Source organism: Ixodes scapularis, unplaced genomic scaffold, assembly GCF_016920785.2.
Source record: "Ixodes scapularis isolate PalLabHiFi unplaced genomic scaffold, ASM1692078v2 PGA_scaffold8__174_contigs__length_109621045, whole genome shotgun sequence".
NCBI lineage: Eukaryota > Metazoa > Arthropoda > Arachnida > Ixodida > Ixodidae > Ixodes > Ixodes scapularis.
Genome location: NW_024609883.1, coordinates 36215669 through 36242866, shown reverse-complemented (window position 1 = coordinate 36242866; position 27198 = coordinate 36215669). Strand labels below are relative to the sequence as shown.

Below are 27198 nucleotides of genomic sequence, written 5' to 3'. Positions count from 1 at the left end.
CAATTTGAAAAGAAAGGCTAACGATGCACTGTTTCTTTTTTTCCCTTCTAGTCCTTGTTCAATGGCGCTTTTAGTAATCCTGCAATGTAGCAACTGGTCCGTCTTTTGATTCTGCTGCGGTCTTTTTGACTTACCATCAAAAATCAAGAATAGGAAACAGGAGCGCAAAAAGAGCAGAGCAAAAGAGGATTCACACAAAAAAGACAAAGAAGGGAGTTTTTTGTTTTTCTTTGTCTCCCCTGTTGTCATTGTCCTTTAGCGCAGTTGCCTCCAATAGTGAATTACCAGCTCGCTGAAGCCTCCATCTTAATAACCCCGCGCTCGCTTCCTGTAGGCGGCGTGGAAACTCTAGCACTACGCTCCTTGTGCTCTACGAGGTGTTGGCTTGTACACGGAAACCTTCAGGGGCGCGACATTCACGCTATGGTCGCGTTACTAACGGTCGGTCGCGGCTGGGGCAGAAGACGACGGGTATGCCCTCGTGGCGACGGCGACCTCGAAGAAGGCGACCGCGAGGGCGGCGACCTGGACGACGGCGACCTCAAGGAGGGCGACCGAGAGGAAGGTGACCTGGGAGACCTCGGGGACGACCTCGGGGACAGGGATCTGGGCGACAGCGACCCCGGCGAGAGCGACCTTGGTGAGTGTGATCTTGGAGACGCAGGCGGCGGCACTGGCAAATGCTGAAGAGGAGGAGAGAGATCGCAGATAGGTCGGCATCGAGCTTTTTTCTTCGCATTCTCGGCGGCTCGGGATGCTGTCGTGTGTCCCCTTGTCTGTCTGCTCCCGAACCCTGGCCTGGGCGCGGGGGCACCGCGGCTCCTGACGCGAGCTATTTTCCGGAAAACAGCTGCGACTGGAAGCAGGAAAGAAAAAGAGAGAGAGAGGCACGCGCTATGCGGCTCAGCCGTCCCTCTGGGTCCGCGCTGGGGACGAACAGACAACAGAGGGGGGGAGGCCGGTCTTTGTTCTTTTGATTCGGAGTGTGGTTGCGGACGTCTGAATTCTGCTTTTGGAATGAGGGACGCGGAGGCTAGAGACTGGTTCCCAATGGGCAATCAATCCGTTTGGCAGACTCTCAATGGGACCGAAAGAGGAGCCTGGGCCCCTGCTCTTGGTCTTAGCGCATTTAATGGCCATGACGCTGTTCTTGGTCCAAGCGCCAAACAGGAGTAGCTAAAGATCGGCCTACACCTTCAGCAACCCCGTGTAATGAAGAAATATTGACATAAAGATTAAGCACCTAGCTTTGCAGTCCTACGAACAGCTTAGAGAATACGAGAGATAAAGAACTGGCTCAGAGTTGCGTTTTCTCTTGTTCAAGCGCACTGTCTGCAATGGTGAAGAATGGGAAATAAAATTATCGTAAAGGCTTTGCTTTACTTGAGTAAGAAGTTTTTGACTCGGCGATCATCCACGAAAGAATACTAGGATGCATAGGACAAACATCGTTGTGCACATAACCGGATATGTTAAGAATTTCATGATACTATTGTGAAACACAATGAGGGTACGGTGAAACGAGCAGGTAAGTTTTTGCTTAAATATTTACGTTCAATGTGTGAGTGCGGTTAGACCTTAATTCCCTTACTTTAGAGCAAAGGAAACTTCGAACAATTTGCATAGGTCTTCAACGTAGCACTTACGTAAGTTCTAGCCTAGTACAACGACTATATAACTACCATAATATCTGCTTTTAGCCACCTGCCCTTACGCAAACCTCAAACCAAGCCAAGGTAGTACTTTTCTTCGGAACCACTGAGTGCTGCTTGACGATTTAGAGGCGTTCTGGGGACCAGTCAGTGAAACCTTCGTCATGTATACGGAATTCCCGCAGTAATTTAGACATGCATGAAACGATTGGGTACATACGATTACGGTTTAAGGCTAGTCTCACGAAATGAGGGGATATCGTAGCTAATGTGCTTAAATGTTAATTATGTTCTCTCTCTCCCAATACACTCTAAAAATCTCCAGGTGATAAAACTGTTGGCCGAATTAGCTCGTAGTTTGCTCCATGTTAGCTTACTCCGAATACCAGGAACAATCGTGCATTGACACTCATGGCATCTTGAACAGGTAGTCCTGACACAAACCAACAGTCTGTTGTTGGTAGCTCAGAGGCATGAGCCTGATCGTAATGGCGCTTTTTAGAGTGTAGCGTGCTTACCAAAGCCAGAGCAAGAAAACACAGGACAGCACAAAAACGAGCACAAACTACCCAACTACTAACAGCCGTTCTGCATTCCTTTGTTTGAAAGCATTCGCGAACGTAATAGTCCATTCAAAGCTTGCCACCCTTGAAGAAGCCATATTATTGACGACAATCAGGCACATTGGAAACTTTGGAAGACTTTTAGTGTACGAAGTTATCGGCTGCGTCAAAAATATTTGTCGTGCTATAAGAACATTGAAAAATCTGAAACTGTTCCTCGAAATGTCTGAGGCTGATTCTTCAGATATTTAGGCAAGAGGTGAACTGTTGTTTATGACAAAATAAATAGGTTGCATGTCGAACTAACGGAAAAATGTCATGGTGACAATATAAAAAAACACGTGGGTGCTTTCTGAACCGATATCATCCAAATGATCTCATGTTCACATTACGAAAACTTCAATTGTCTCTGTTGAAAGCTTCTCTAGGAAGGGTTTTCTGGCTTGCTTGTGTCATAAAATGATGGAATAGTGGAAGCAAGCTTTGAATGACTTTTAGGTATAACGAAGGCTTCCAAAGCAAACGCGTACATACTGTTATCATTCCCTTGCGGCAGTCTCTAGACATGTCTTACGCGCACTAAAACAGGCACCTACCATATCAGCCCGAACGAAGAAAATGGCCGTTTCTGCAGCAAACACTGCCACAAGCGTTTTTATGTCGCGAACTGTTAAGGTAGAGCGACTGAAAGATTGACCGAGTTCACACCATGCTCATTGTTTACAAGTGTAATAATTCGTCAAAACGTCATAATTTTCCTTTACTTGTGTTTTATGAAAGTAACTGAGAGTACCTTTTGGTGCAATGGCTTCGCAGGAGATACGGATGCGCGCACGTAACGGTGCTTTTATACTGTGAAATATTTTAAAGAATAATAGTATAGCTACAAATAAAAATAAAATAAACCAACCTAAAGATTACTCACACAGAAAGTAATCCTTAAACATATGAGGCAAGCTAGCAGATTTGTAATTTAAAACATTGCAAGCTTATATATTTAAACCGGATTTGAAAAGAAAGTTTATTAAAATATCAAAAAGTCTATAACCATTTTTGTTAAGAAAATAAATTCCAGCTAACCCTTACTTAAAACGAAAAGGAAGAACGTTGTGTGTTACTCCACTCAATTAATTAAGTCCCACTAACAAAGCCATCGGCCGCAAACGGCAAGATGCGACGCAGTTTTCAATTGTTCATCAGGGACATCGGAGTTCGACGCAGCGCAAAAAAGGAGCCCATCAGGCAGATGCGCCACGCCGTGCTAGCGGAGCGCAGCAAAGCGCCAGCCCGGAGCCGCGAAAACGCAATTCAACGTAATTCAACGCAACCTGAACGCAATGTGAACGAAACACCCAACGCAAACGCCACACACTTCATGGCCACGCAACGCAAGAGACAAGGCCCACACACTCATGCCACGGCGAAGCAGGCAGCAGACGCAGGTGAACAGTGTAGGGGGCGGTACGTACAACACCAGAGCCAATTTGCTGCAGAAAACTCGAGGCCTGATTGGCGGCGTTGGGAATTCCTGCGGCGCCGCAGACGGCGGCCGCGGAGTACCGCCTCACGTTGGCTCTGCTTGAGCTGAAGAAGTCCACGCCCAGGTTGGGGCTCGCCTGCGAAGGGAGCAACACTACAGCATGACACCAGGCCAGCAGGGCTAAAAAAGTTACTTCAAAGATGTACCTAAGATACAGTTACAGTTCCTTACACAAAAAAGGTACCTACGTAAGGAACTATGTACTCGCATAAAAAATGTTCCTAGGTACAGGTACAGTTACTTCAAATATACTTCCTTTATTTTCCCCAAAGTTTTCGAATATATTGGAAGTAAAGGTTTTTGTACTGAGGATACATATAAAAACGAGTTCGATAAATTACTTTATTGGTGTCAATGCGAGAAATAAGGAAAACCTCATTAACGTGAGCCGGTGCTGACGTCGACGGGCCCGGAAGGCGTCGACCGCATTAAGTGGTATGGAACGTGGTAATATACATATTTGAGAATTTGACCGCAGCGCCCTCTCCTGTATAGACGTTGAGCGGCTACATGCAACGTTTCATCCATGACAGAAACCCCAGTTCTTGAGTTACTACCACATCTCAGAGCCCCCTACTCGTCCCGGAGTCGAGGCCGAGTGGTTAAGGCGATGGACCAGAAATCCATTGGGGTCTCCCTGCACAGGTTCCAATCCTGTCGACTGCGCAAACATTTTTTTCTTTTTATATGAGCACGGACACCGGCCGGCCGCACGGACAGACGGACGGACAAGGCTAGACCCTAAGGAGCCTCGCCCCTAAAAGCTCTAAGAACAGCTTGACGGAACCCCTTGCTCTCTTCTAGTAGCATATACAGAAGTCAAAACAAAGCAACAGCGAAAAACACTCAGAAACCGACATAAAAAAGCAAAATAAAAAAAAATAAAAGATCAAACAGTTTTCAGAAATTAATTCATTCGTTTTCGCCCCACATTAGTTGAGTTCGTAATTCTTGAACTGCAAAGAAGTAATATCAATGTTATTCTTTATTAGGGTGTTCAACATAGTAGGAAGTGTGTGTTTGAGTGATTGCATAAAATAGTTGTCATGACACAGTGGCACAGTCCAATGTTCCGCCGACCGAGTTGGGTACGAAGTTGCATGCTCTTTTAGCTCCGCAAGGATTACTAAACAATTCCCATTTCTTCCATTTTCTAACTTGAAACTGATCGCGAGTCTATACTTGCACATGCTGTAAACAGGAAGTATACTATTTTTTAGGAACAGTCCCTGGGTGCTGGAGTCGTAAGAAGCATTCTCAATGAGACGTATATATATATATATATATATATATATGTCTTTTTTTAGTAGGAGTATTTTTTGAAGATTTATGCGGGTGGTTGTGCCCCAAACAAGATAACAATAATTAAGGTTCCATTAAACATCAGGGGCAGGGCTCCGTTCACTAAAACGTCGTTCGATCAAGTCAGTGCCACCCAGGTCGTATCTAACTCAACGTTAATCACGGCACATTGTAGTGTGTCAACACTTCAAGATTTGTAGTTTCTACCATTTAAACGAAGTGAATAGAAAAGTGCCCGTAAAAAGTAACTTCGCTCAGTTACAAGCTACTGGAAAATGTACCTAAGATATACAGAGATATACAGATACCGAGAAATGAAAGTACCTAGGTTTGTACCATATGTACAGCGAAAGTACCTAGATACCGATTTCTAGTTACCTGTACCTAGGTACTTTACAACCCTGCAGGCCACGTAGCTGCGGAGTGCAAGTTCATGCCGGGACACTCGTTTGCCATCATCTAGCCATTCACAGCTCAAGAAACGTTGGGGGTACTTGGTCATTCGTTCCTGGTCTTCTTACCGGCCAATGTCGCCATCTCAGTAACTGCGGAGCAAGAATAAGATGCTGAGGGCTAGCCCCGTTCTCCCTTTTTCAGCTGTCCGTGACCACAAAATAATTTTCTGAACAGACTCCTCTCCCCCCCCCCCCCCCCCCTCCCTCCCGTAACGTAATCACACGTTGTTGACCTCAGTTCAGCAACTGAGCCAGGCCCCACGCCAAGCGTCCTTCGACGCGTTGACCCTACACTAGGCCCAGCAAAACGCTGCCGCTGTCCTCGTGTCCAAGATATGTCGGCGATAATTTTAATTGTGATCATATCAAAATGTCTGTGCGCGGGATTTTATTATTCTGGGTGGTGTCGGCCTCTCGCTTGTAATCTTTACCATCGGCGCTTGTCCAAGGCCAGGTAGAAAAGAAGGATTGCATCATCTACGTCAACGATGTTTATATCACCCATGGTTATGGGTGATATAAACATCGACACACTTGCAAATGAGTCTCACGCGACCGATTTAAATGACCTCATTCTGTCCTATGGATGTTCAAACGTGATATCGCTACCAACCAGAATAACAAGTGAGAGTGCCACATCAATAGACGTATGCATAACAAACATTAACCAAACTGAACTATACCCTGGAATTTGCACACAGGACATTAGCGACCACCTGCCCATTTTCTGCCTAAGCCGCCGTCCGAAAAAAGGCAAAAAAATTGACCCAGTTAATTACTGCTACCGAAAAATAAACGAAACAACACTTAGCATATTTCATGAACTCGTTAAGAGTTTTGATTGGACAGACGTTTACTTAGAAGAAAGCGCGGACACTGCTTATAGCAAGTTTTTAGGTGAATTTAAGAAGTTATATGATTGTGCATTCCCTATAGTACAGGGAAAAACGTCAAAACCCAAACTCCGTAAGCCATGGGTGGATGACGACCTATACAAGAGAATTAGAATAAAAAATAACATGTACCATTGTTTCGTGAGGTCGCGTGATAAAGCGCTGCTGAGTGAATTTAAAAAAATCAGGAATAAGCTTAGTTCCGACCTTAAAAGGGCAAAATCTGAATACTTTTTGAGCAAGTTTGATAGTATTTACAATAACCCGAAGAAACAGTGGGAAACGGTTAATAGCTTAACAAATAAAGACTACGTCCGGTGTGGTGTGGAAAACATAACCATAAACGGTAGAAATATAGGTGGTGAAGAACTTGCAAATACACTGAATGAGCATTTTATAAACGTTGGTGCTCCGCGAGAAAGCGAAACTGACAGCAAAATCACTTCCACAAATAGAACTTCAAATATCTCAAGCTCTATAATGCTTGAGCCAACTTCCCCATGCGAAGTTAGTAATTTGATAAAAAATATAAAGACGAGTGTAGCGGCTGGGGCTGACGAAATAAAACCTTTGCCAGTTAAAATGGTGTCAAATATAATAAGCCCAGTCCTGGCACATATTATAAACAACATGTTGCAAACAGGAATATATCCAGACGAACTCAAAGTCGCAAGGGTTAGTGCGGTGCGTAAAGGGGGAAACAAAAATGACCTAGAAAAATACCGACCAATATCTGTTTTGCCAATTTTCTCAAAAATATTTGAAAGCGTGATAAACGTTAGATTACAAAGGTTTTTTTCAAAATACAACGTAATCACTAGGTCCCAATATGGCTTTCAAAAGGACAAATCGACTGAGCTTGCTCTTACGAATATTAAAGACATAATTATAACCAACATCGAAAATAAACTATATACACTCGGGTTATTTCTAGATTTGAGCAAGGCCTTTGATTCGATACAACACAATATTTTACTGTCAAAACTTCAGACTTGTGGTGTACGTGGCGTAGCGTCTGACCTAATCAAGTCCTACCTCCGAAATCGAAAACAGTTTGTACATGTCAATAACGCAGCTTCTCGGCAATTAGAAATAAAACATGGAGTGCCCCAGGGCTCCATACTGCGGCCACTACTTTTTCTCATATATATAAATGATATAACAGACATCCCAAATTCCCCACATATGGTGATGTACGCTGACGATACAAATGTTTTCTTCTGCAGCAATACAAAAGTGTCCTTAGATCAACAGGCAAATGATTATCTTCAGGAACTTTCAGACTGGCTGGAAACAAACACGCTTAAACTAAATGTGGAAAAAACAAAGTACATTATATTTGGACCTATCAATAAGCACGAAAATAGTGTAATACATCTGATATATAATAGCATTCCCATATCTCAGGTTATAGAACAAAAGTTTCTTGGCGTCTGGTTTCATGAAACACTTACTTGGAACACTCACGTGAGCAAATTAAAAGGGGACCTATCGAGAACACTAGGCTGTATATATAAAATAGCAAATTTATTACCAAAATGGCTTATTAAAAACTTATATTACTCTTTGTTTTACTCAAAACTCTGTTACGGAATTATGGCATGGGGGACAACCACTTCCACAAATTATAGCAAATTAATCATTCTCCAGAAAAAGGTTCTGCGAATTTTAGAAAACTATCAAGGAAATGTTCGTGATTTTTATAGCAGTCTATATTTTGCAAAACATAACATGCTTAAAGCAAACCAGATTTATTACTTTAAACTTATGCAGACAATATACAAAGAGAAACTCTATCGAATGGATGAAGTGCCATCGCAACCCTATCTTCTCAGAAACGCCAAACACAAGGCTCCTAAGGTCAGGACAAATTATGGAAAACAAAAACTAAATTATCAGGTTCCTACATTACTAAACATTTTTGAAGGGCGTACTGATTTTGCAGTATCATTTAATAAATATAAAAGTAACATCAGACACACCCTTGTACACAACGATATATATTACGCGTAGTAGAAATTGTTTTGTTTTTGCGCCTACCAGTGTTGCAATGACGAATGTGTTTGTTACATGGCTGTAACCTTTTGTGTACATATCTTTTGTGATTTTCTTTCTTTTTTTTCTCTTGCTCCTGCGATAATTTTGTGATTATACGTCAGTGATTACGAATCAATGTCGTACAAATGGTAGTCATCTTTGTGTGACATTATCTAGCTGCGTTTAGAATTTTAAAACGTTTTGTGAATTGTTTCCTATTTATTTTGCTTCTTTTCTTTCTTTTTTTTGCTCCTTTGTTTATTTTGTGATTATACGTCAGTGATTACGAATGAATGTCGTACGAATGATAGTCAACTTTGTGTGGCATTATCTAGCTAGGTTTAGAATTTCAGAGCGATTTGTAAACTGTTTTCTTATTTCTTGAAATATTATATTCATCTGAGGACAGATTTTGTGTAACAAGTGTGCATGTTTGTAGCTATGTAGATGTATGTATTTTGTTTACTTTTTTTACGTATATGGCAACTAATGCAAGTTGTGCTGTAATGAACTGTGGGGGGTAGAGGCCCAGTCAGGCAGAAATGCCTTTTGTCTCTACCTCCCTACCGGGCCTGGCCCGTGAGAAACCAAATAAACTTCAAACTTCAAACTTCAAACTACGGCGAGAGACAGTTCAAACAAGGGTGCTGCTGTGCTAACGTTCAACTAGGACTTGTGCCCCTTACTGACTAAATACGAGAGTCGCAGGCGGAAAGCTGACGCAGCATTCGAGTTCAATCTGCGTCTGTGTTCGATTTGACTGCGCCGACTTAGAAATGCTAGTGCACGTGCACCGCCACCCCCCCCCCCCCCTCCCCGTTTCTCCTTCCTGTTCATACGCCACTGTTTGCACTGGTGTCGCATTAGCCGCCATTTTGATCGCCTTACTACCGCTGATTGTTTGCTTTCTGTTGCAAACATTACACACCACCGTATTTCTTCTTTTCCTTTCGGTACAAATGCATGGCTTACACGTGACATCAACGCTTCATGCTGAGACTCATTCGTACATGCTCGTGTTGAGAAAAAACAATTGCGTGGAGCGTAATTAATGTATGCGGGAGAAGGTAACGCGGCCAGCAGCAAGGCCACCAGAATGGCCCTCTAATGTTAGGACATTAAAAGCGATAAATGACTACCAACCCACGTTACTAGATTAGCTCAGTTACGTAACAGCCATTAGACGTTCCTTTCACGTGCAGTACGCACCTCTTCCCCTTCGACCTGCCTACCACCGTTCGACGGGCCACTATTTTGGAAAAGGCTGGTACTGTAAATGGAGTGTATTCTATGGAATACGTATGTTTAGAAACACAGCGTCTAGATGGCGTTTCGTCGTATTCTAGGAACACCCAATTTCGCAACAAGAATTTAATGGCGTTTCAAACGACGGGTGGCGGACTGGAGGGGGTGAGGGAGGATACCCCTTCCGTTAGCGGTCCACAACTGATCTAATCTAGTAATGCTGCTACCAACGTAACACGATGACGTCTCATGCAAGCAGGTATTACGTGTCAGGAACATTAACAAAAGAAGTGTGTTGTGTTCACTCTTCTTTTTTTTCTGCGGAAAAGCGTGCGGAAGGTTGGGTTCACTTACGCTTGCCATTTTGGGCGAACTGAAGAATCCCGAAAAACGCGAGTCCTGCGTCCCGACACTGGAATGCCTGCGGATGGGGAGGCCCCCGGGGGTGTAGCTGACGGTGCCCTCGGGCGAGCAGGGGGCCACCAGGATCCGTGGGGGCTGGATCGTGTTGTCCGAGTGCCTCCGCCCTGGCAGAGTGGCCTGCACGCGCAGCAAGTTGGAATCTGGTGACGACGAAGCTGCAAGGAGAAAACGGAAACACAGTCAGACTCGGAGACGACAGCAACGGAAACTCCGTCATGCGAATACACCTTTAGTCGATGCAAAAAAAAATGGCCGCAGTTTTTTTCTATAGACTACTATCATGTTTACGAACACAAGCCGTCCCTGACTTCCCAAGAGACTTGTGGTCGCTCGGTTTCAGCAGGTCCTCCATGTTTGTTCACGCCACAAACTGCAAGGACGCTTCAGTGCGACAGTGTTATTTTTGGCATCGAGGCGTCACGTGAGAAGACCAGAAAGCATGCCCAGGCACGTTCAGGACACGAGCAAGTGTCTCATATATTCCTCGTCTTATACCACTAATAGCTGCAGCTCGCGCACGTTTCTTAGAGTTCCTGGAACATATTCATATTTTAAGATCTAAAAACATGACCTATCGGCTGGTTTCACAATACGCCCACTGCGCGTTGCCAAGATACCCGTAGATGTTGCAGGGATTCTGTATATTTTGTAGACAAAGAATACGATGTTGTAGGAAAGGAAGTCGTATTCGTAGAGAGGGGTTATCCTTCACGCGTGGTTGGTGCGCGTGTAGAGGAAGTGGAGATGGGAATCAAGTGTACTCAATTTTCTCTCCTAACTCCCCGGTCGGCTTGTACCGTGTATAAATGGGGACGCTTTCGAAAGTGATGTAACGTGACCAGTTGTTCTCTGGTTTGAGATCCGCATGCGTTGTTCAATGCATACGTAAGCGCGTATACCTCATGTCTTTTGCCGAAGTTTATCTTCTCCTTTTCTCTCTTCTATTTCTCCTAATTTATGAGGGTTTCGGGATCAGGAGTCTTTAAGCTTAGGCAAGGTTCAGCCGAACCATGGGGTTCGGCTGAACCCCATGGTTCTCTTGTGAGCTTTCCATAACCGTTTCCAAAAAAGGTGGATAGGTACGACTGAAGTGAGCGCTAGGCGTCATCGATATTGTTCCAACTGCGCTTGGTTATTTTTACAGAATTCTTTAGAAAACCGTTACTTTGTGCAAACTTCAGGGTGGAAGTTTTGGGGTGGAACCATTGGGAAAACTTTAAAACTTCTGACGAGTCATTGTTTTAAGATTGTAAATTATTCTCACTGAATACAATTTCTGGTGTGCCATGCCTCGGTGCATGATGTCTGTGGCGTATTTACTCCAAGATGTATTGCCTTGTAGACTAGAATACAAAGATCGTTTACACTTTTATTAAAAGTCTCTCGTTAAGAGAAATATCGGCACGGTATTGTCAAAAGTTCTTACACATCTAATCTACATGGGATTTGACAGACAAGCCTTCACCAAAGTGTCTCATCAAAAGGTGAGAGACGAAAAAGTTTTGTATTCTTCGTGGATTTTCTGGAGTCTTTTATCAGTGGCGGGGACACTGCAGGTGACGCCATTAACAAATGCCTGGATCTTTTTTCGAAATTACAGTTTGAAACTTCAGCGATAGGATATCTGGACAAGACACCAGTGGGAATGAGGTCTTTTCCTGGTACATGGCTGATGTCATACGCGTACCTCAACATGCACAGTTTAATTCATTGTAGTCTTCCAAACCTTTCGCAGAAAAGATTGGGACAAGGAGAATGTGATTAGTTTCCATTATGACTTTCAATCTTGTGATGAGGTCACAAAACTTTTCACAGCTCCACACAACAGCCAACCCTCCTTTTTCAATGCGAGCCTAGCGTCCCTCAGCGTTCTTGAGCGATCTTGAGGCATAAACGACTGGACCATACCTGTCGTTGTTTTTCTTTTGTTGCAGAGCTGCTTCAATGCCATAGGATGTGGCGGCTGCCGATATCACTTTCATTTTCCTTAGGATTAAGCAAGGCAAGTATTGGGGTCGATATGAGTGCTACTTTTAAGGAGTTAAATCAATCTGCTCCTCACAGTCCCATATCCGGGCGTTTCCGAGCTAAAAAGCGTCTTTAGACGATGCGGTTCTTTTGGGGGTTAGGTGGGGGATGAAGTTCCTCAGGTAGTTTGTCCTTGCCGGAAAACCCTTTAGCTCACTTATGTTGGCTGATGTGTTCATTGTCCAGACCGCCGCGGACTTGTCTTCGTCTTCGTCAGGCTTTACCCAGGTTTGGTCTATAATGCTACCTAGGAATATCACTCGGGTTGCCTCAAAAACGCACTTGGTGTCGCTCAGTGTGATTCCCACATGTGTGTAGCATTGCAAGACATTTGTCAGTTTTTGTTGTGTCCTTTTTTTGGAAAAGTCGTAGACGAGGATGTAGCCCATGTTGCATCTATGGCCCTCAATACCACTCAATAGTCGGTTCATCTTTCAGTAAAACTCTAGTGCGGACCTGAAGCCGAACGGAAGCCTTTTGAACTTGTACGATTCAAAGGCAGTGAGTGATAAATGTGTTTTGAATCTGCTACTTTGCTGCCAGCTGAAACTGCCGAAAGAAGGAGCTGATGTGGAGGTTTCAGAAAAATCTCGGGCTTCCCAGCTGCGCAAGAGCGTGATCCGTGGTAGGGAGAGAATGAAATGCTTTCTCAGTGCACTTAGTCAACGACGTTAAATCCACGCAGACCCGATAGCACCCACTTAGCTTCCGCACCACCGCCATAGCGCAACACAATTAAGTAGGTTCTTTGACGGGATTTATAACGCTAAGGTGAATCATGCTTTCAAACTCTTTTTTACTTCTTGAATTAGATGTATTGAGATCCTTCTAGTGAAGGAAAAGAAAAAAAGGCACATCGTTTAGGTACAGCCTAATCGTATGTGGCATGTTTATGCATCAAAGACCTGTGAAAACGACGGGAGCTCAGTTTTAGTATTCACTCTTTTGGAGCTTGAAATGATCACCGCATTCAGTCCCTTGACTACATCTAAGTTATCGCTGTCTCGTTTCGACAGGAGCGGAGATTAAAGGTTTTTCAGAACATAGATATCCGTGACAACATAGTTGGTCATGTAGGGTCTCAAGGTGTAAAACGCCAAGGACTTGGTCTACATAGACGCTTTGTCGGCTTCATCAGGGCAGCTGCTCAAGTTGTTGAATATACACGTTATTAGTGATGACCGTGGCATTCCTGCTCTACCACCATTAAACGACAAAAGTACTTGTCGGAACTCCACAGTAACAATCCAGACATCATTATATCTGGCATCCAGCATCCCCCTAAAAAATGACTCCTCGTCTTTGGCTATAAGACAGCTTTGGAGCCCAAGGAATCTTTCGAAAAGTGTTTTCTTTTTTACAGTTGTGACATATCGCAGCCTTTGCTGGGCATTCCTTCCGCGCATGTAGACTCTGCCCACATCCAAGGCAGTGGCGGCTTTCGACGACATTTGTGTTTTGAGCAGGCGATCGTCTTTGCGTAGCACTTGTTCCTGAATCAGGGAATGCCCTGACTCGATTAACACTGACAAATTCAGGTCGAACGTCGGATTGATGCAATTTGGCTATTTTGGACGGGCGAGCCATAGTGGTTGCTGTTTCCGGGGTCAAGTTAGCGCCTATCTGCACTTTCTTTGTATAGCTTGTTGTCATTGCCATCAACCACAATACGACCTCTGATCATTTCGTCGAGTAGAACCTCGTATTTGTAATATTGATCCAAAGCATGAAGATGAGTCAGGAAGCGCTTAAGAGGCTCGCCATCTTTCTGAATCCTTGTGTTGAATTTTTATGTCATAGATTAGGTTTCGCCGACCTCTGAAGTGATCGCCGAATGCCTAGTGGACCGCTGTGCACAGTGTCATTTGATTGGTGGTTAAGCTAGACGAGAGTAAGATATCCTGAGCTTTGTCTCCTAAGCTAAGCAACGACCTCAAATAAGTATTAACAAACCTTGAATCAGCTACTGTCGTTAACAACTATTTTTCGTCCGTATTCACCGTAGAAGACTTACCAATACCCTGTGATCCGATCTGTACACCACTTAACATTTCTTGCGAGCCTATTGTCTTTGACCGAAATGGTATCCTCAATGCAATCGAAAAACTCTCCCGCAGCTCAGCGCCTGGCGACGACAATATTTGCCCTAAACTTCTCAAAATAACAACGCACATCTCATCTTATATTCTTTGTAGACTGTTTCAGCAATCGCTTGACTCGGCGACCCTCCCGGAGGACTGGAGATTCGGGAGAGTTCTATTTATTTTTAAATCCGGAAACAAGCAGGACTACTCGAATTAGAGACCTATATCGCTGAAAAGTGTGCCATGCAAAATTTTTGAACATGTCGTCTACCCTACATCATGAACTATTTGTCGGAAAATAAATTAATATTTCCGCGCGTCAAGTAGGCAGCGCGGCCGTGGCCAAACGGTTATCGCGCTTGCCTCCCACGCGAAGAGCCAGGGTTCGATTCCCGGGAGTTACGCGTCCTTTTGTTTATTCCTGCAATTTAGTTTTCTGGTAAATTCGAGAATCGTGTTGGGCTTGTTCGAGGTCCCAATATTCTACGCGTCGAACATTCTACGCCGATTATTCCAGCAGCTCACGCATGTACATAAGGAGCCCCGCGTGGCGAGCCGGAATCAGTTTTCGCCTCAGCGTTCGATCTTGCTGCTTCGCCGCCTTGGACGCCCGCGACGCTCTGTTGTTATCTTTCTTTTCCCTTTCACTTTTTGGGCACCAGTTCGCCCGATTAAACATTCAGTTTACTCCGTTATTCGCCGCCTCATCGCTTGTCCTTCGTGACATTTTTGGTGGAGGTGCTTGGTACCGCACGTCCGTGCATCGTAGCCCTCCGAGTTCCCGCAGTACAGGTTCGAACCCTGGCTCTTCGCGTGGGAGGCAAGCGCGATAACCGTTAGGCCACGGCTGCGCTGCCTACTTGCCGCGCGGCAATATGTAACAACCAACATGGTTTCAGGTCGGGATATTCGTGCGAAACCCAGCTTTTTGAGTTCGTAACCGATTTGCATAACAACTTTCACTCCTCTAAACCCAATCATGCCACCCTTATCAACTTCTCTAAAGCATTTGACACGGTTCCTCACCAACGACTTCTATACAAACTTTCTGACTTAACATCCATCCATCAATTATACTCTGAATAGCTGAATTCTTAACTAACCGTAAGCAAGCTGTTTACCTTGGGGATGCCAGATCACCAAGCCTGCCTGTACTGTCGGGCGTCCCCTAGGGCAGCGTTCTCGGTCCGCTTTTATTTCTTATATATATTAACGATCTTCCTCACCAGACAACATCATCTATTAGGCTTTTCGCGGATGATAGCGTAATTTAACGTCGCATCACTAACCCTGAAGATTTATTACTACTAAAGCAGGATCTAAATGTTCTGTCTCATTGGTGTAACACGTGGCAGATGAAGGTCAATGTAATCAAAAGCAAACTTTTAACATTCACTGGCCAGCGATCTCCTATTGTACGTAACTACACCTTACTAACACTGCCTCTCAAAAAAGTACGAAATTACAAATATTTAGGCGTAACATTTTCTGACGACCTAACTTGGAATACTCATATTGACAATATAGTGGCTAGTGCATACAGATGTCTAGGATACATAAAACGTAACCTGTACCCCACTCCCCGTTGTGTTAAACTAACTGCCTATAAGACTTTCGTCCGATCAAAATTGGACTACGCCAACTTTATTTGGTGGCCTCATCAATCATATCTCATTACTAAACTCGAATCGGTGCAAAACAAGGCCTCACGTTTTATAACACATGACTACTCGAGAACATCAAGCATAACTGCACTAAAATTCAACCTCGACCTAATCCCTCTATCTCAAAGAACTCAACTTGCTCGTCTTGTCCTTTTTCCCAAAACTTACTATTCCTCTTCTGATTTTCGAAACACCAACTGTCACCCATCTCCTTGCGTGATGACCACAGCCTAAAAATTAAATCTCTATTCGCCAGAACTAATAAATTCCAACATTCCCCACATTCTCTCGCTATTACTAACTGGAATTCCCTTCCTGAATCCATAGTACGTGAATCTAACCCTAAGAAATCTTGTGAACTATGCAAGGCACACCTGAAAAGCGTTGATCTTTAACATGTTTATCTGTTAATTACTATTTCTACATGTTCTGATATCTGTCCTATTAGTTTGTAGTTTTTTTCTTTTTGTGTTTTTTTATTATTTACCTTGTCGTCACTCTTTTGCCATCTGTATATGTATTTTGATCCCCCCTCATGTAATGCATTTCATCTGAAATGCCTTTGAGGTACAATAAACTGAACTGACTTGAACTATACAATGAGCGAGGGTGTTCCCTTGTTCGATGCTGGTTTTCCTTTGGAGTTCGCTGACAATTTAATATCTCTTAAACCTGATTCATCTGGAGAAATTTTACTTTGGATTTCTTAATTATGACGTCGCTTTCGCGGCAAAAAAAATGCGGTGGAAGCTACGTGTTGGCCACCACCCTTGCGAAATCACAAGTAAAATCGCACCATGTGGATCGGGCTTCAAACAGATAGATCCTTTGGTGCCAGTCTTCGGGCTTTGAGAAGTCAAACCCTTCCGGTGGCTGACAGGTCAGCATTGTAGTCGCTATCTCGGTTGAAACTTTCGGCATTTTCAGATGGCTTAGCCTGAAGGAATCACTGGTAGCTCCTAGCTCAACAGCTTTTTTTAGGCTGCCAGGAAGCTTGAACGACGCGTGGTGGTGTGGGTAAGATCCAATTACGCTGCCACAATGTTGTGTAGGACGTTTTGGCGTCAGGCGAGGGAATCAAAACGCCCGAACAGCCAGGTTCAGGACGTGAGCGAGCGCCTCTTTTATTCCTCGTCTTCTACAACTATAGCTGCAGCCCGTGCACCGCTCTAACCCTTCTGCAAACTGCAAGGACGCTAAAGTGCTACATAAAGAACAAAATGATATTTATCGAGGTCTTTCTGCCCCGTTATTTAAAATGCATGAAGTGATAATTCGTCTTACAGAAGCAATGAAAAAATTTCCCTCCAATCTTTGGTAAACGATCCTTCAGATACGGGCATAGGGAACAACTGGTACTCGTAAGCACCTGGAGAATTGGAAATGAAGTATATGAGTTTTGCATGCAACGAAAGATTCTATGACGGGAATTGTTTGTCCTCTCATTTGACAAGGAGTTTTCGAAGACGAGGAATGAAACAACGTCTTCTTGCGAAACTTGCACAGATAGGGTCTAAGCGCGATGTCTAGTCCGATGTCTATTTCAGCCTACCTGAACTACACGTCCTGCGGACAACATCATCCATGCTGATGGATGTTCGCCTGGACTCGAGTCGAAGGGAAGGGGGACGGTGGGGATATCCCGTTGGCTGTTCCATTGTATACTGCATCTGCACTGGAAGCCTACGGGGGCAGGTAAGAGAGGCAGAGAAAAATGGGGAAGGGCACCGAGAAAACAAAGTTTGTTAGCGAAGGTAATTTTAAAGTGACTCTAAGCAATGACGGCCGTGCACCGGCCAACTTGTATTCAGGTACATCTAGTCCTTTAATATGCCTTACTTTTCAATGCAAACTTATGAAATTTGACAATCAATTTATTGTTATAATAACTCTGAGTGCAATACGATTTCGCTCATTAATTGGTTTATCAAGTTCGTAACTCTAAACAAAAATAAAACTTTATGCTCTCATTTTATCTGTCATTGAGCGACTATATTAGTTACCAATTAAAAATAATATTTTGACAAGTCGTAAATGTACAGAGAGTTTATCACATGATAAAACGACAGAGTTAAGTTCAATTCGAAAACATATTTTGGCCTAAATAAAAATACATAGACTCATACTCTCGCATTTTTATTAATTCTAAGTAAAATTCCTATACATACACTTGAAGATCAGGAATTATCAATTTTCACAAAATTCGATTATTCATTTATTTCAATTGAGATAATCAAACGATGTGATATTTAGTTTGTAAAGTTAGATAAGTAGAGTTATTGTGCTTGAGAAGGATGTACAGATAAGGAAGCAAAGTGTAACAAAGTAAATAAATAACAGAAGTGACGCTTTTTTACTAAGCAACATTATCAGCAAGGCGCCCCAAGATGCAAAGCGCGCTTTTCTACGAAGCATAAAACTATATAGCTTGCAGTGTACAAACCTACAGCTAAAACGATTTCGAAGGAAGTAGCTAAGCCAGTCCAAGCAGGTCTTGCCTAAAGAAAGCCATGCTAGAAGCAACTACTGCAGCGTGAAGTTCTACTGTTGTCAAAACGCACATTGACACGTGTTTCAACAGTGTATCAACAAAGAACGGTTAGAATAGTTGCTACTTGTGTTACGTCAGCTTGTTGGTTATTTCTATAAAGACAGGTAAATGTACACTACATTTCTTAACTATATTTTTAACATATAGTTTTATTATAAACCTAATCGCGACCACTCCACGATGAAAGTGAAGTAATCATCTACTGAAGTGTCATAATAAGATGTCAAAATAAAAAGAAAAATCAGCAAAACACTAGCCTGTAGTTTTTTTATGAATTGAAAAAAAAATTGTTTTTCTAAATTATGTTTTTTACCTAATGGGAAATTCACATAGATTAGTGTACTATAATGAGCAGCTTGTCTAGCCCTGTGTTCGAATTTTTCTGCACACAGACAGCCGAGGTTTTATTTCTTCATGACGAATACAAGCTTTAGGTTTCTAACCGCATTTTTTAAAACTAAGGTGCACAAGGGTCAAGGTGTCTTACTTGTTCTAACATGCGAGGGCTTAGAAACTGTCATCATTCCCCGACATGTTTCAGGCTTTAATCATGCCTCTGCAGTGATTTGTTTGGATTCTAACAGGTTGTGCATTTAGTTTTGTGGGTTCGAATATGCAGGTTGAGTTGCAATGTGGTAAATAAAATCTAGTGGGGAAATGTATGGCTATGTGTTGGAAGTGCGTCTGGCTTAGCCGGTACCAGGGTGCAAATATAAATTGTTAGTTTTTTTTTATTTACTTCGTCTCTTAAAACGATAACATTGTTCAGTCAACTGGAAATTGTAGCTTTGAGTATTCATTGAAATAGTCATAAAATAATATTGTCCGATAGGCCTGCTCACATGCTTTTTTTTTTTAGGAACACTTAATTTCGTGGTATCACCAGCGAGGGATTGAAAAAAATATTTTCCGAAAAAGAATCCCAATATGATGAATTTAACCCGTTTCTGGGGCAAAAGGAGGATAAAATTTTGACAGTGGTAAGAAAAGAAACTGGAACAGATGTCTTCCACCGGCTTGCCTAGCTGCGCACTGACAGTATTGTCGTTGACCACAACATGTTTATTCTGTAACACATATTTCTAAAACGTCATTTGTTTCTCTTTATTCAGAGTCCCAATATACCCGTTGCTTACGTAGGTTTAGTTAACGAGATAGAGCAAAGCTTGAAGAGGGTCTTGACGTTATCGACGAATTTGTGTTTATTTTACGCACACAGTTGCCTTCGTTCGGTAACTGTTCCGCTGAATTATTTTGGATATAGCATTCATGCAGCCACGAACAATGTGGAATAATATTATATACTTTTATGCCTGCAATTGTGTGTGGGTTTTATTAAGGGCTATATTACTCTTAATTGCACACGCATGTTTAGGCTGATCCATGTTTCACTTCTCGTAGTGTTTAGCAATTATAATCATTATTGTGAAAAAACAAGTTGATAAAAGAAACAACGCGGTTTCCGAAAGTTCTCTCTTTAGATTATGACGTGTTAACACTACCTGGATCTTCAATTAAATGATGCGGCGATAGGCGTGAAAAAGAAATGGTCATTTTTTTGCACCCTGACCAGCGCTGCCAAAAGGGATTGCTAGTGGAGTCCGAGAGGCGAGCGAGGCAACTACAGCGAGCAGAAAAAAAAATAAATAAAAGGTTCGGGGCCAGGAGCCGAGACTGTATGCAACGTCAGCCAAGAAGCGATGCTGCTAGATTTGGGTCTTTGGGTTCGGGGGACCTAAGTTCAAGTACAAACCTATCCGGAGGGTTCACGACTCGGTGTTGAGCTTCGTCCACCGATGCTGGGCTGTTTTAGGAGAAGAGATTGCTTGCGTTGGACCCGTTTCTTACCCCCAAAACAATCTCAGACTACCCGGTGAAGCTTGTAAGAAGTAATGGTAAGACGAAGCTATCAAATGCACTTCCTGACAATAGAGAACCATAAACACTCGCATATCTTTTTAGTATGGAACATTACATTTTAGACTCTGGTCCCATTATCATCAAAGTGGCGAAGACCGTTTCTTTTTCTTTTTTTTTAAGAATAAAGAAAAGAAGGTTATAACCGCTTTCTATTGATTATGCCTTTTGACCATTCAGATTGTTTGTACGAGACACCTCTTTCGTTTTCATCAATTGAAAATCCACGCCTTTAGTCAATTCTTACATTCACCGCCTGTTTCGCCTGAAATTATTAATTTAAATGGGCGCTTTGCGTCAGAATTGAGACGAGTTTATTACTCAATTTCGTCAAACCATCGCAGCTTATAGAATTGATTTGTATTCATATTAGTGTGCATTTAGACATAAAACAATGTGGTGAGAAATTACACAGTCATAGTCGCCATTCAGCTGGTTAAAAATTCAATAAATTGTAGAAAGATGTCGCGAACCTGTCAAGGTACGCGTTTGACCAAGTTCAACTTTTCAAAACATCCGCTCAAACTTCGAAAAAAAAAAAAAAAAGGTCGACAAAAGTTTGACAATTACGCGCACGCAAATATACTCCAAAAGACGGTAAACATCATGGAAAGAATAAGTACAAACACGAGCTGGCACCACCCGGCGGAGGAGGGTGTAGCCATTTCGACAAACATCACTAATATATAACTAGCTGATATGTATACTATGATATTGTATAAAAAATATAAATTTCTTTTAATTTAATGCAAGTTGTTTTATAAATAAATGTTTCTCAACCTCTTTTTATATATATATATCGCGTCACACTGTTTTAAAGGTCGAACTTGGTCGAATTTTGTCAGAAGTTCGAGCGTTCGCCGAATTAGCCGAATCTTGAGGTTCCAGAAACGTTCGAGACATGCCTAATACATGAGCATACATATAAAGCAGTCAAGGTATTGAGGAAGCTCAGCTCACATGTCTGTGGAAGGTATCGACAGCTTTTCAAGTTTGAGCTTGTTCCGCTGGCTCTTTGAAACATGTTCCAACATTTCTTGGAGCAACTCTATCAAACTTGTGAACTGAAAAGGAGAAATCAAGTAATAAAAAAGTGTCCAAATTAGTCATCAGTTAGTTGAAAGGTAAACTTCTACATTCGCCCCGCACGTTCTGTTTCACAGCTGGTTTACTATTATTTATATGTGTGCTTACGTACACACGTCAAAATAAACCACCGATCGTGTTTCGGGAGGTACATCACTGTGGTTGACTTATGAATATTTACTTTCTAAATTTAGTATGTCTATTAGTATGAAGTCGTATTGATTAGAATCAGTTAAATATGTACGAAGGGTCTCCACGTTCGAAAATCAGTTGTTGTATTATACGAATAGAGAGTAGGGCGCGCAAATGGCTGAAACGTAAAGGCTTTTCTTTAATATTATTGCATTGTTAGTTTATATTACTGTTAATTCAAATATCAACATTATTTTTTCTTGGCATTATATTATTTTAGTTCTTGAATTAGTGTCTTTATTAAATTATGAGTTTACGTGAAACACTCGTAGCAAGCTCGAATCATGTCGAGGCATTCATGAAACGATTTCAGGTCACGCCAATAAAAGTAAAAAAAAGGAACCTAAAAGTGCGTAGAGGTTTGGAATGCTTACTTGATCTAACTTTAGTGCAGGACTAACTACGACGGGGATGAGGGCTGGCATCACTTTTGTAGCTATAAGGTTGACCGTCAGGCCATAGCGCTTGTCGCTTAGCATGTGTTTGTATATCCCTGAAAAACAAAAATAGATTTTCCGCATTACGAAGCCAGCACTTTTATGCACCATTCCACAGTACAACACTGCAAGGAGCTTTGCAGCGTAGCTCAAGCATGATTGTTGCTTGAAAGGCACACACCATTGGCTACGTGAGCGGTCGAAAGTGGCGCTGTGGTCGGCCTTCCACGATTGGCCGAAGGCTGACTACGCAGTCAGCAAAGTATATTCCTCATCGACGGAAATAAGAGGAATGTAAGAACTTGAACTTTGACGTGCTGGCAGTGTTGGTTTCAGAGAGATGTGACTTTTAGCTTCCGCCATGCTCAATACAGGCACCATCGAACTGTTGTTCGCAAGGTAATGACGTCACGAGAGGGAGCCACAGGAGGGCGCCATCAAAACATCTCGTCGCTAATGAAACGGAACTCTCAAGACGGTATCTGCTAGAAGCTTGTTGGCGGAATCGTTTAAAATGAGTGCCAAAATTTAAAAAAAATAAAAAATAAAATAAAAAGAACGGCAGAGGGACCTTTCAGTTAACCTGCCTCCAGTGCGATTTTTTGAATTTTCGATACTACTACGGTGTCATGTGAACCTCGAGTGCGCTGGCGCAGCCAGAGCGCGAAAAAGGGCAACGGACGCCTGCCGGCGGCCGGGTACCGGAAAGACACGCACTGCCGTCCCCATTCTTTCGCTAACTATACCATAGTTTTCGGCTTTTCTAGTGATCTGGTCTATAGAAAAAAATATTACGATAGCCGGACTTCTATTTATTGTTTTAAAATCTGGTTTACTGTTGATTGCCACGCAACGTGGTTTTATGAATACTTGTCGAAAAGTCGCTATAACAGAAAGAGGTGCTCGCCTGTCATGAAAACGCGCGCGTAAGGGTTCTTTCCAATCCGTACTGAAAGATTCTGTTGACTACTGCACTAAAAAAAATGCTTAGTGATGAAACATTTTGAATAACAGCTGGCGATACGCGACCGTGCATAGAAACCTTAGGTGCAATAGATAATGATAAAGCTTCAGAAACGAAGCGTGAAATGTCAGGCAACGGTATTAAATTTCGTTTGATGTATTCGCCCTCACTGCATAAGGCATTACGGAGGGGGCGTGGGGAACTGCATGTGAGTTTCTATTGAAATGAAATATGCAAAAAATGAATAAAGAGAAAGATGAATAAAATCAGGAAAAGAGACTAATTAACGCCTTCTTAAAAAGAACACTGTCAGTGATTGAGGCGATGAAGGTCGAAAGGTATTTCCATTCGAGGAATGTGCTTTGTGTAAAGCTGAAAGATTTGTGGACCATTCGAACACTGCGGAAAATAATGTTCGTGGCATCTCAGATGCAGCGATGCCTTGAATGGCACAAACCTGAATAAACTAAATAAATAAAGAGAACTGTTTAGCGAAGTTGTGTGCAGTCCACAGAGACAGAAGAAAGATTGCGACTGCGTAATTTTTTTAACAATTATTAAAAAAAACAAGATTTCTAAAAAACGATACTACGTTTAATTTTCCGATGAGCAGGAAACACAACCCTTCCTTACTGTCTCCCTGAGACCTTTTAATGCTTACGATGGGACTGAATCGTAGCATACTGTTATTTAGTATTAACTTAAAGGGAGTTCTGCAAACTATGTTTATAAGTCAATGAAGCAAGACTGCATTCTATGACGCACTGGCCACGAAAGCATGCTATTCAAGTGGCTGCTTTTGGGCACAAAACGTATAAACACATTGCAGCGTGCATGAAAATGTATTACCTAAAAAAACGCGTGGTACATAATATAACGTAAGTAATAAAGACGCGTTGGCACGACAATTCACAAGGTATAAACTCTATAAAAACCTGGTGCGCCTCCGTTTCTGCAAAGCTTCTATATAAGCAAATCGGTACGATCTACGTACGGCGAATGTCGGGGCTGCATACATATTAAGACCTAAAATGATAAATACGCGTTGTGACACTGAGCACAATGTTTCACGTCTTACGGCATGGCAAGTGTCATGGTGCAGACTGTACATTTCATTAGATCTAAACTTGTTTTGAGCTTCGTCGTTTGCCAAGCACCCTCCGCAGATTGCGGCTATTAGCTTTCTCAATACGTTACGTGAAAATAAAATCGTGTTTTTTTTTATTAGAGTTTACATGAGTTAATGCATTCACTTCTATACAATTTGCATGGACGCCACTTACTAACGACTGGCATCAGAATAGCCGGGTCCTGGAGTTTGGCCTTGCCGAGCATCGGTAGAACTTCGTCCAGAATGTCAGTTTTTTCAAGTTTGTCGATGATTTTCTCGATGCACGTTAGAGCATTGGCCTGGACCTGATGTTCAGAAACAAGTTATGGTGAAACATCTTTAAAAAAAATTGATATGACATTGAGTTTTTTAAAAAAAATAATAGAGGCACAAAAATAAGCGCTTTCCCTTGTAAACAAAAACGAGCAAAATTAAAAAAAACCATATATATATTTTTTTTAATTAAAACGAGTTTTCAGTTTTGATAATAAGTAGACAACCATCAAACAGTTACATATACTTTTGTGACAGTTGCTCAGGACTTCTTAGTTTAAGAGACACTGTAGACATGAGAGATTTAATTTTACGGGTGCATGATTTTACGTGCCAAGCAAACAAGTTGCATTTTCAGTTAATGTAAGATGTCTAATAAAAAAATAGTAAGGTGAAATTATTATGTCGCATGTCTCACAAATGGTGTCCTGCAATCTCATTTTGGTTTAAAAAACATTCGCATTACTAGTCACCTGTTAAAAAAATACGGTTATTAAATGGCCAGTCAAATTATGACATCTCTGCAGTACACTTTCATATTTCTGTGGTGACGAGAATTTCTCTATGGTTTTAAATTGAATATTTCAAAAACCATGAAAGTGTTTAACGTCATATTAATTAAAACTATAAAACACCTAAGGCCGTCTAGACAAAGCAACTATATGTGAGGCAAAAACAAATATAATTTATTTTTTATGGGCAAGCACTTATGTGCAGCACCAGGAAACGCATTAAACACTGGTTATTTTACGAGAAGGAAAGAGGGATAATTAAGACAAACAGACAAGACAGGCTTTCGAAAGCCTGTCGAAAGCCTGTCTTGTCTGTTTGTCTTAATTGTCCCTCTTTCCTTACCGTAAATTAATAACCAACACGCTCAACCATCTACACTGGTTATCCCTATCATATAAATTAAATATAGCATCATTGACTAAATTATTGTTTCAGCTATTACAGAAACAGTCGTCCTGTGGACGGAAAATGCTGTGGCACGTACCTTCACACCCGTGTTGTTTTCAAAGACTTGCTTTGTCCTCGGAAGTACCATTTTGCGGACAGCGCTTTCTTCAAGGTAGTCGGCGATTTGCGCTATCGCGTGCATGGCAGCGCACTACGTTTGACACAGAGAAAACGATAAAGCATAGCAGTGCCTGAATATCTACAAATTCATTTTTAATATGTACTGTTTTAATATTGTAATCCGAATATTAGACACCCCGACTTAATTTTCGGTAAACAAGTTTTCTTTTTTCACCAGTTTTTGATGTTTAGTATTTGTGTCGAATTAGCAATTCTAAGCGTTGCTTATTCGCTTCCGATTTTTTTCTAAATCCTATATCTTGTGTAAGATGAGAGAGTTTTAATAATATCTGTGAAGATTGTTTGGCAGAATAGCGACGCGCTTAATCACGGCACATATCCTATCTATGCATTTTCGTGGCTTGGATGTTTCAACTTCTAGTATGACTAATATCTGCTTTCTGCCTCTGAAATAGCTTGTCTTTTCCTGAAGTTAAGAGTACCCCGAGCGTGAAACTTTCAAGTATTAAAAATATAATGTGGAACACATTTTCCTATAAAATGCAAACACATATACACTGAAGCTATATTGAAGGTAAATTTATGTTAAAAGATAGTTTTCTCAGAATGATGGAGTCGCCATATTTTTCTAGGTTAGACAACATCATTAAAAGGATTTGGCTTCTTAGAGATTTTGTCACTCAGTCCCAAGGTGATTTTAAAAAAAATGGTAATAAATAAATTGCCACTTTGATGTATTCAATGAAGACGTGGTAAACTTTACCAAAAAAAAAAAATTCCTTAACGTCTTAAGCACGCTTCCCAAAGTGAAAATATATATACAGTTTATTATCTCGGTTCATGGCCTCTCAAAAATGGCTCCAAACGTCACAGGGGTTCCGCACAACTTCCTTACAGGTTTGCCAAGCTCACAAATTTTTTTCGACCGTCGCTGCTTCTATGCAAATTCTTCCCAATTTAAGCACTTTTTGTGAGATCTAACCCTCTCGTCGAGGCATAGCTTTGAGCCGAACATTTCGCATTACGTTCAATATTGCATGCAAGCTCCGTAAACTGCTTCAGTGCATCAACATCAAGACTGGGAGGTGTTCTTTAGCTATTACATCCTATCAGTCGCGAAATTTAAACGGGTGAAAATTCCCGTTTTAGACAGTATAATATTCAATTCAAAACGGAAAGGTGCCTTGTTGTGTATTGCTGAATAGAAACACCAAACGTTTAAAAAATACCTTGAAAAGAAAAGATAACGGGGAGGAAATGTGTGTGCTTAAAAATCTGAGCAGCAATTGCATGTGCACCTACGTGCAGATAACGACTCACCTGAATCTGTGGTGTTGTTGAGTCAAACGAGTTGTACAGCATTGGGAGAACATCCGCCTTGATGTCCGTTTTGGGTGTCTTTTTCATCAGGACGTCTAAATTCTCCAGTAGCGTTACTGTCGCCTGAATGAGAAATGTAGCGCGGAAGGTAGTAGCACAGCTGTCGTTTAATAATATATTAGGGAAATATTGCAGAAAACAAAACCGTAGATAGCAAAGCTTGTTAATGTGTTTTGGCATGTATTTAAATATAATAAACTATGATAACACACATTAGATAAGTGCAAGGATTCATTAGTTTTGCCAATGGCGTCTCAACAATGCCACGCACAAGAACGTTGTTCGCGGTGTCCAATACTATGCTTACAACTTTACTAAAACTCTGCGTGAAACGACTACAACGCCTAAAATGTTGTAGCT

At 41.9% G+C, this 27198-nt stretch overlaps 1 protein-coding gene across 1 annotated transcript in view; it reads right to left on the bottom strand.

The window, feature by feature from the left end:
* Window positions 1-416: 416 nt before the first annotated feature.
* Window positions 417-27198, bottom strand: part of LOC8034337 (SCY1-like protein 2) — a 172946-nt gene continuing 146164 nt past the window's right edge. The window contains exons 11-20 of the mRNA XM_042286955.1: window positions 26779-26901; window positions 25415-25528; window positions 24317-24449; window positions 22007-22125; window positions 21315-21418; window positions 20191-20241; window positions 17439-17569; window positions 10048-10265; window positions 3685-3831; window positions 417-683 (exon numbers count right to left, since the gene is read on the bottom strand). Coding sequence (XP_042142889.1) covers window positions 417-683; window positions 3685-3831; window positions 10048-10265; window positions 17439-17569; window positions 20191-20241; window positions 21315-21418; window positions 22007-22125; window positions 24317-24449; window positions 25415-25528; window positions 26779-26901 — 1407 coding nt within the window. The remainder of the gene's footprint in view (window positions 684-3684; window positions 3832-10047; window positions 10266-17438; window positions 17570-20190; window positions 20242-21314; window positions 21419-22006; window positions 22126-24316; window positions 24450-25414; window positions 25529-26778; window positions 26902-27198) is intronic.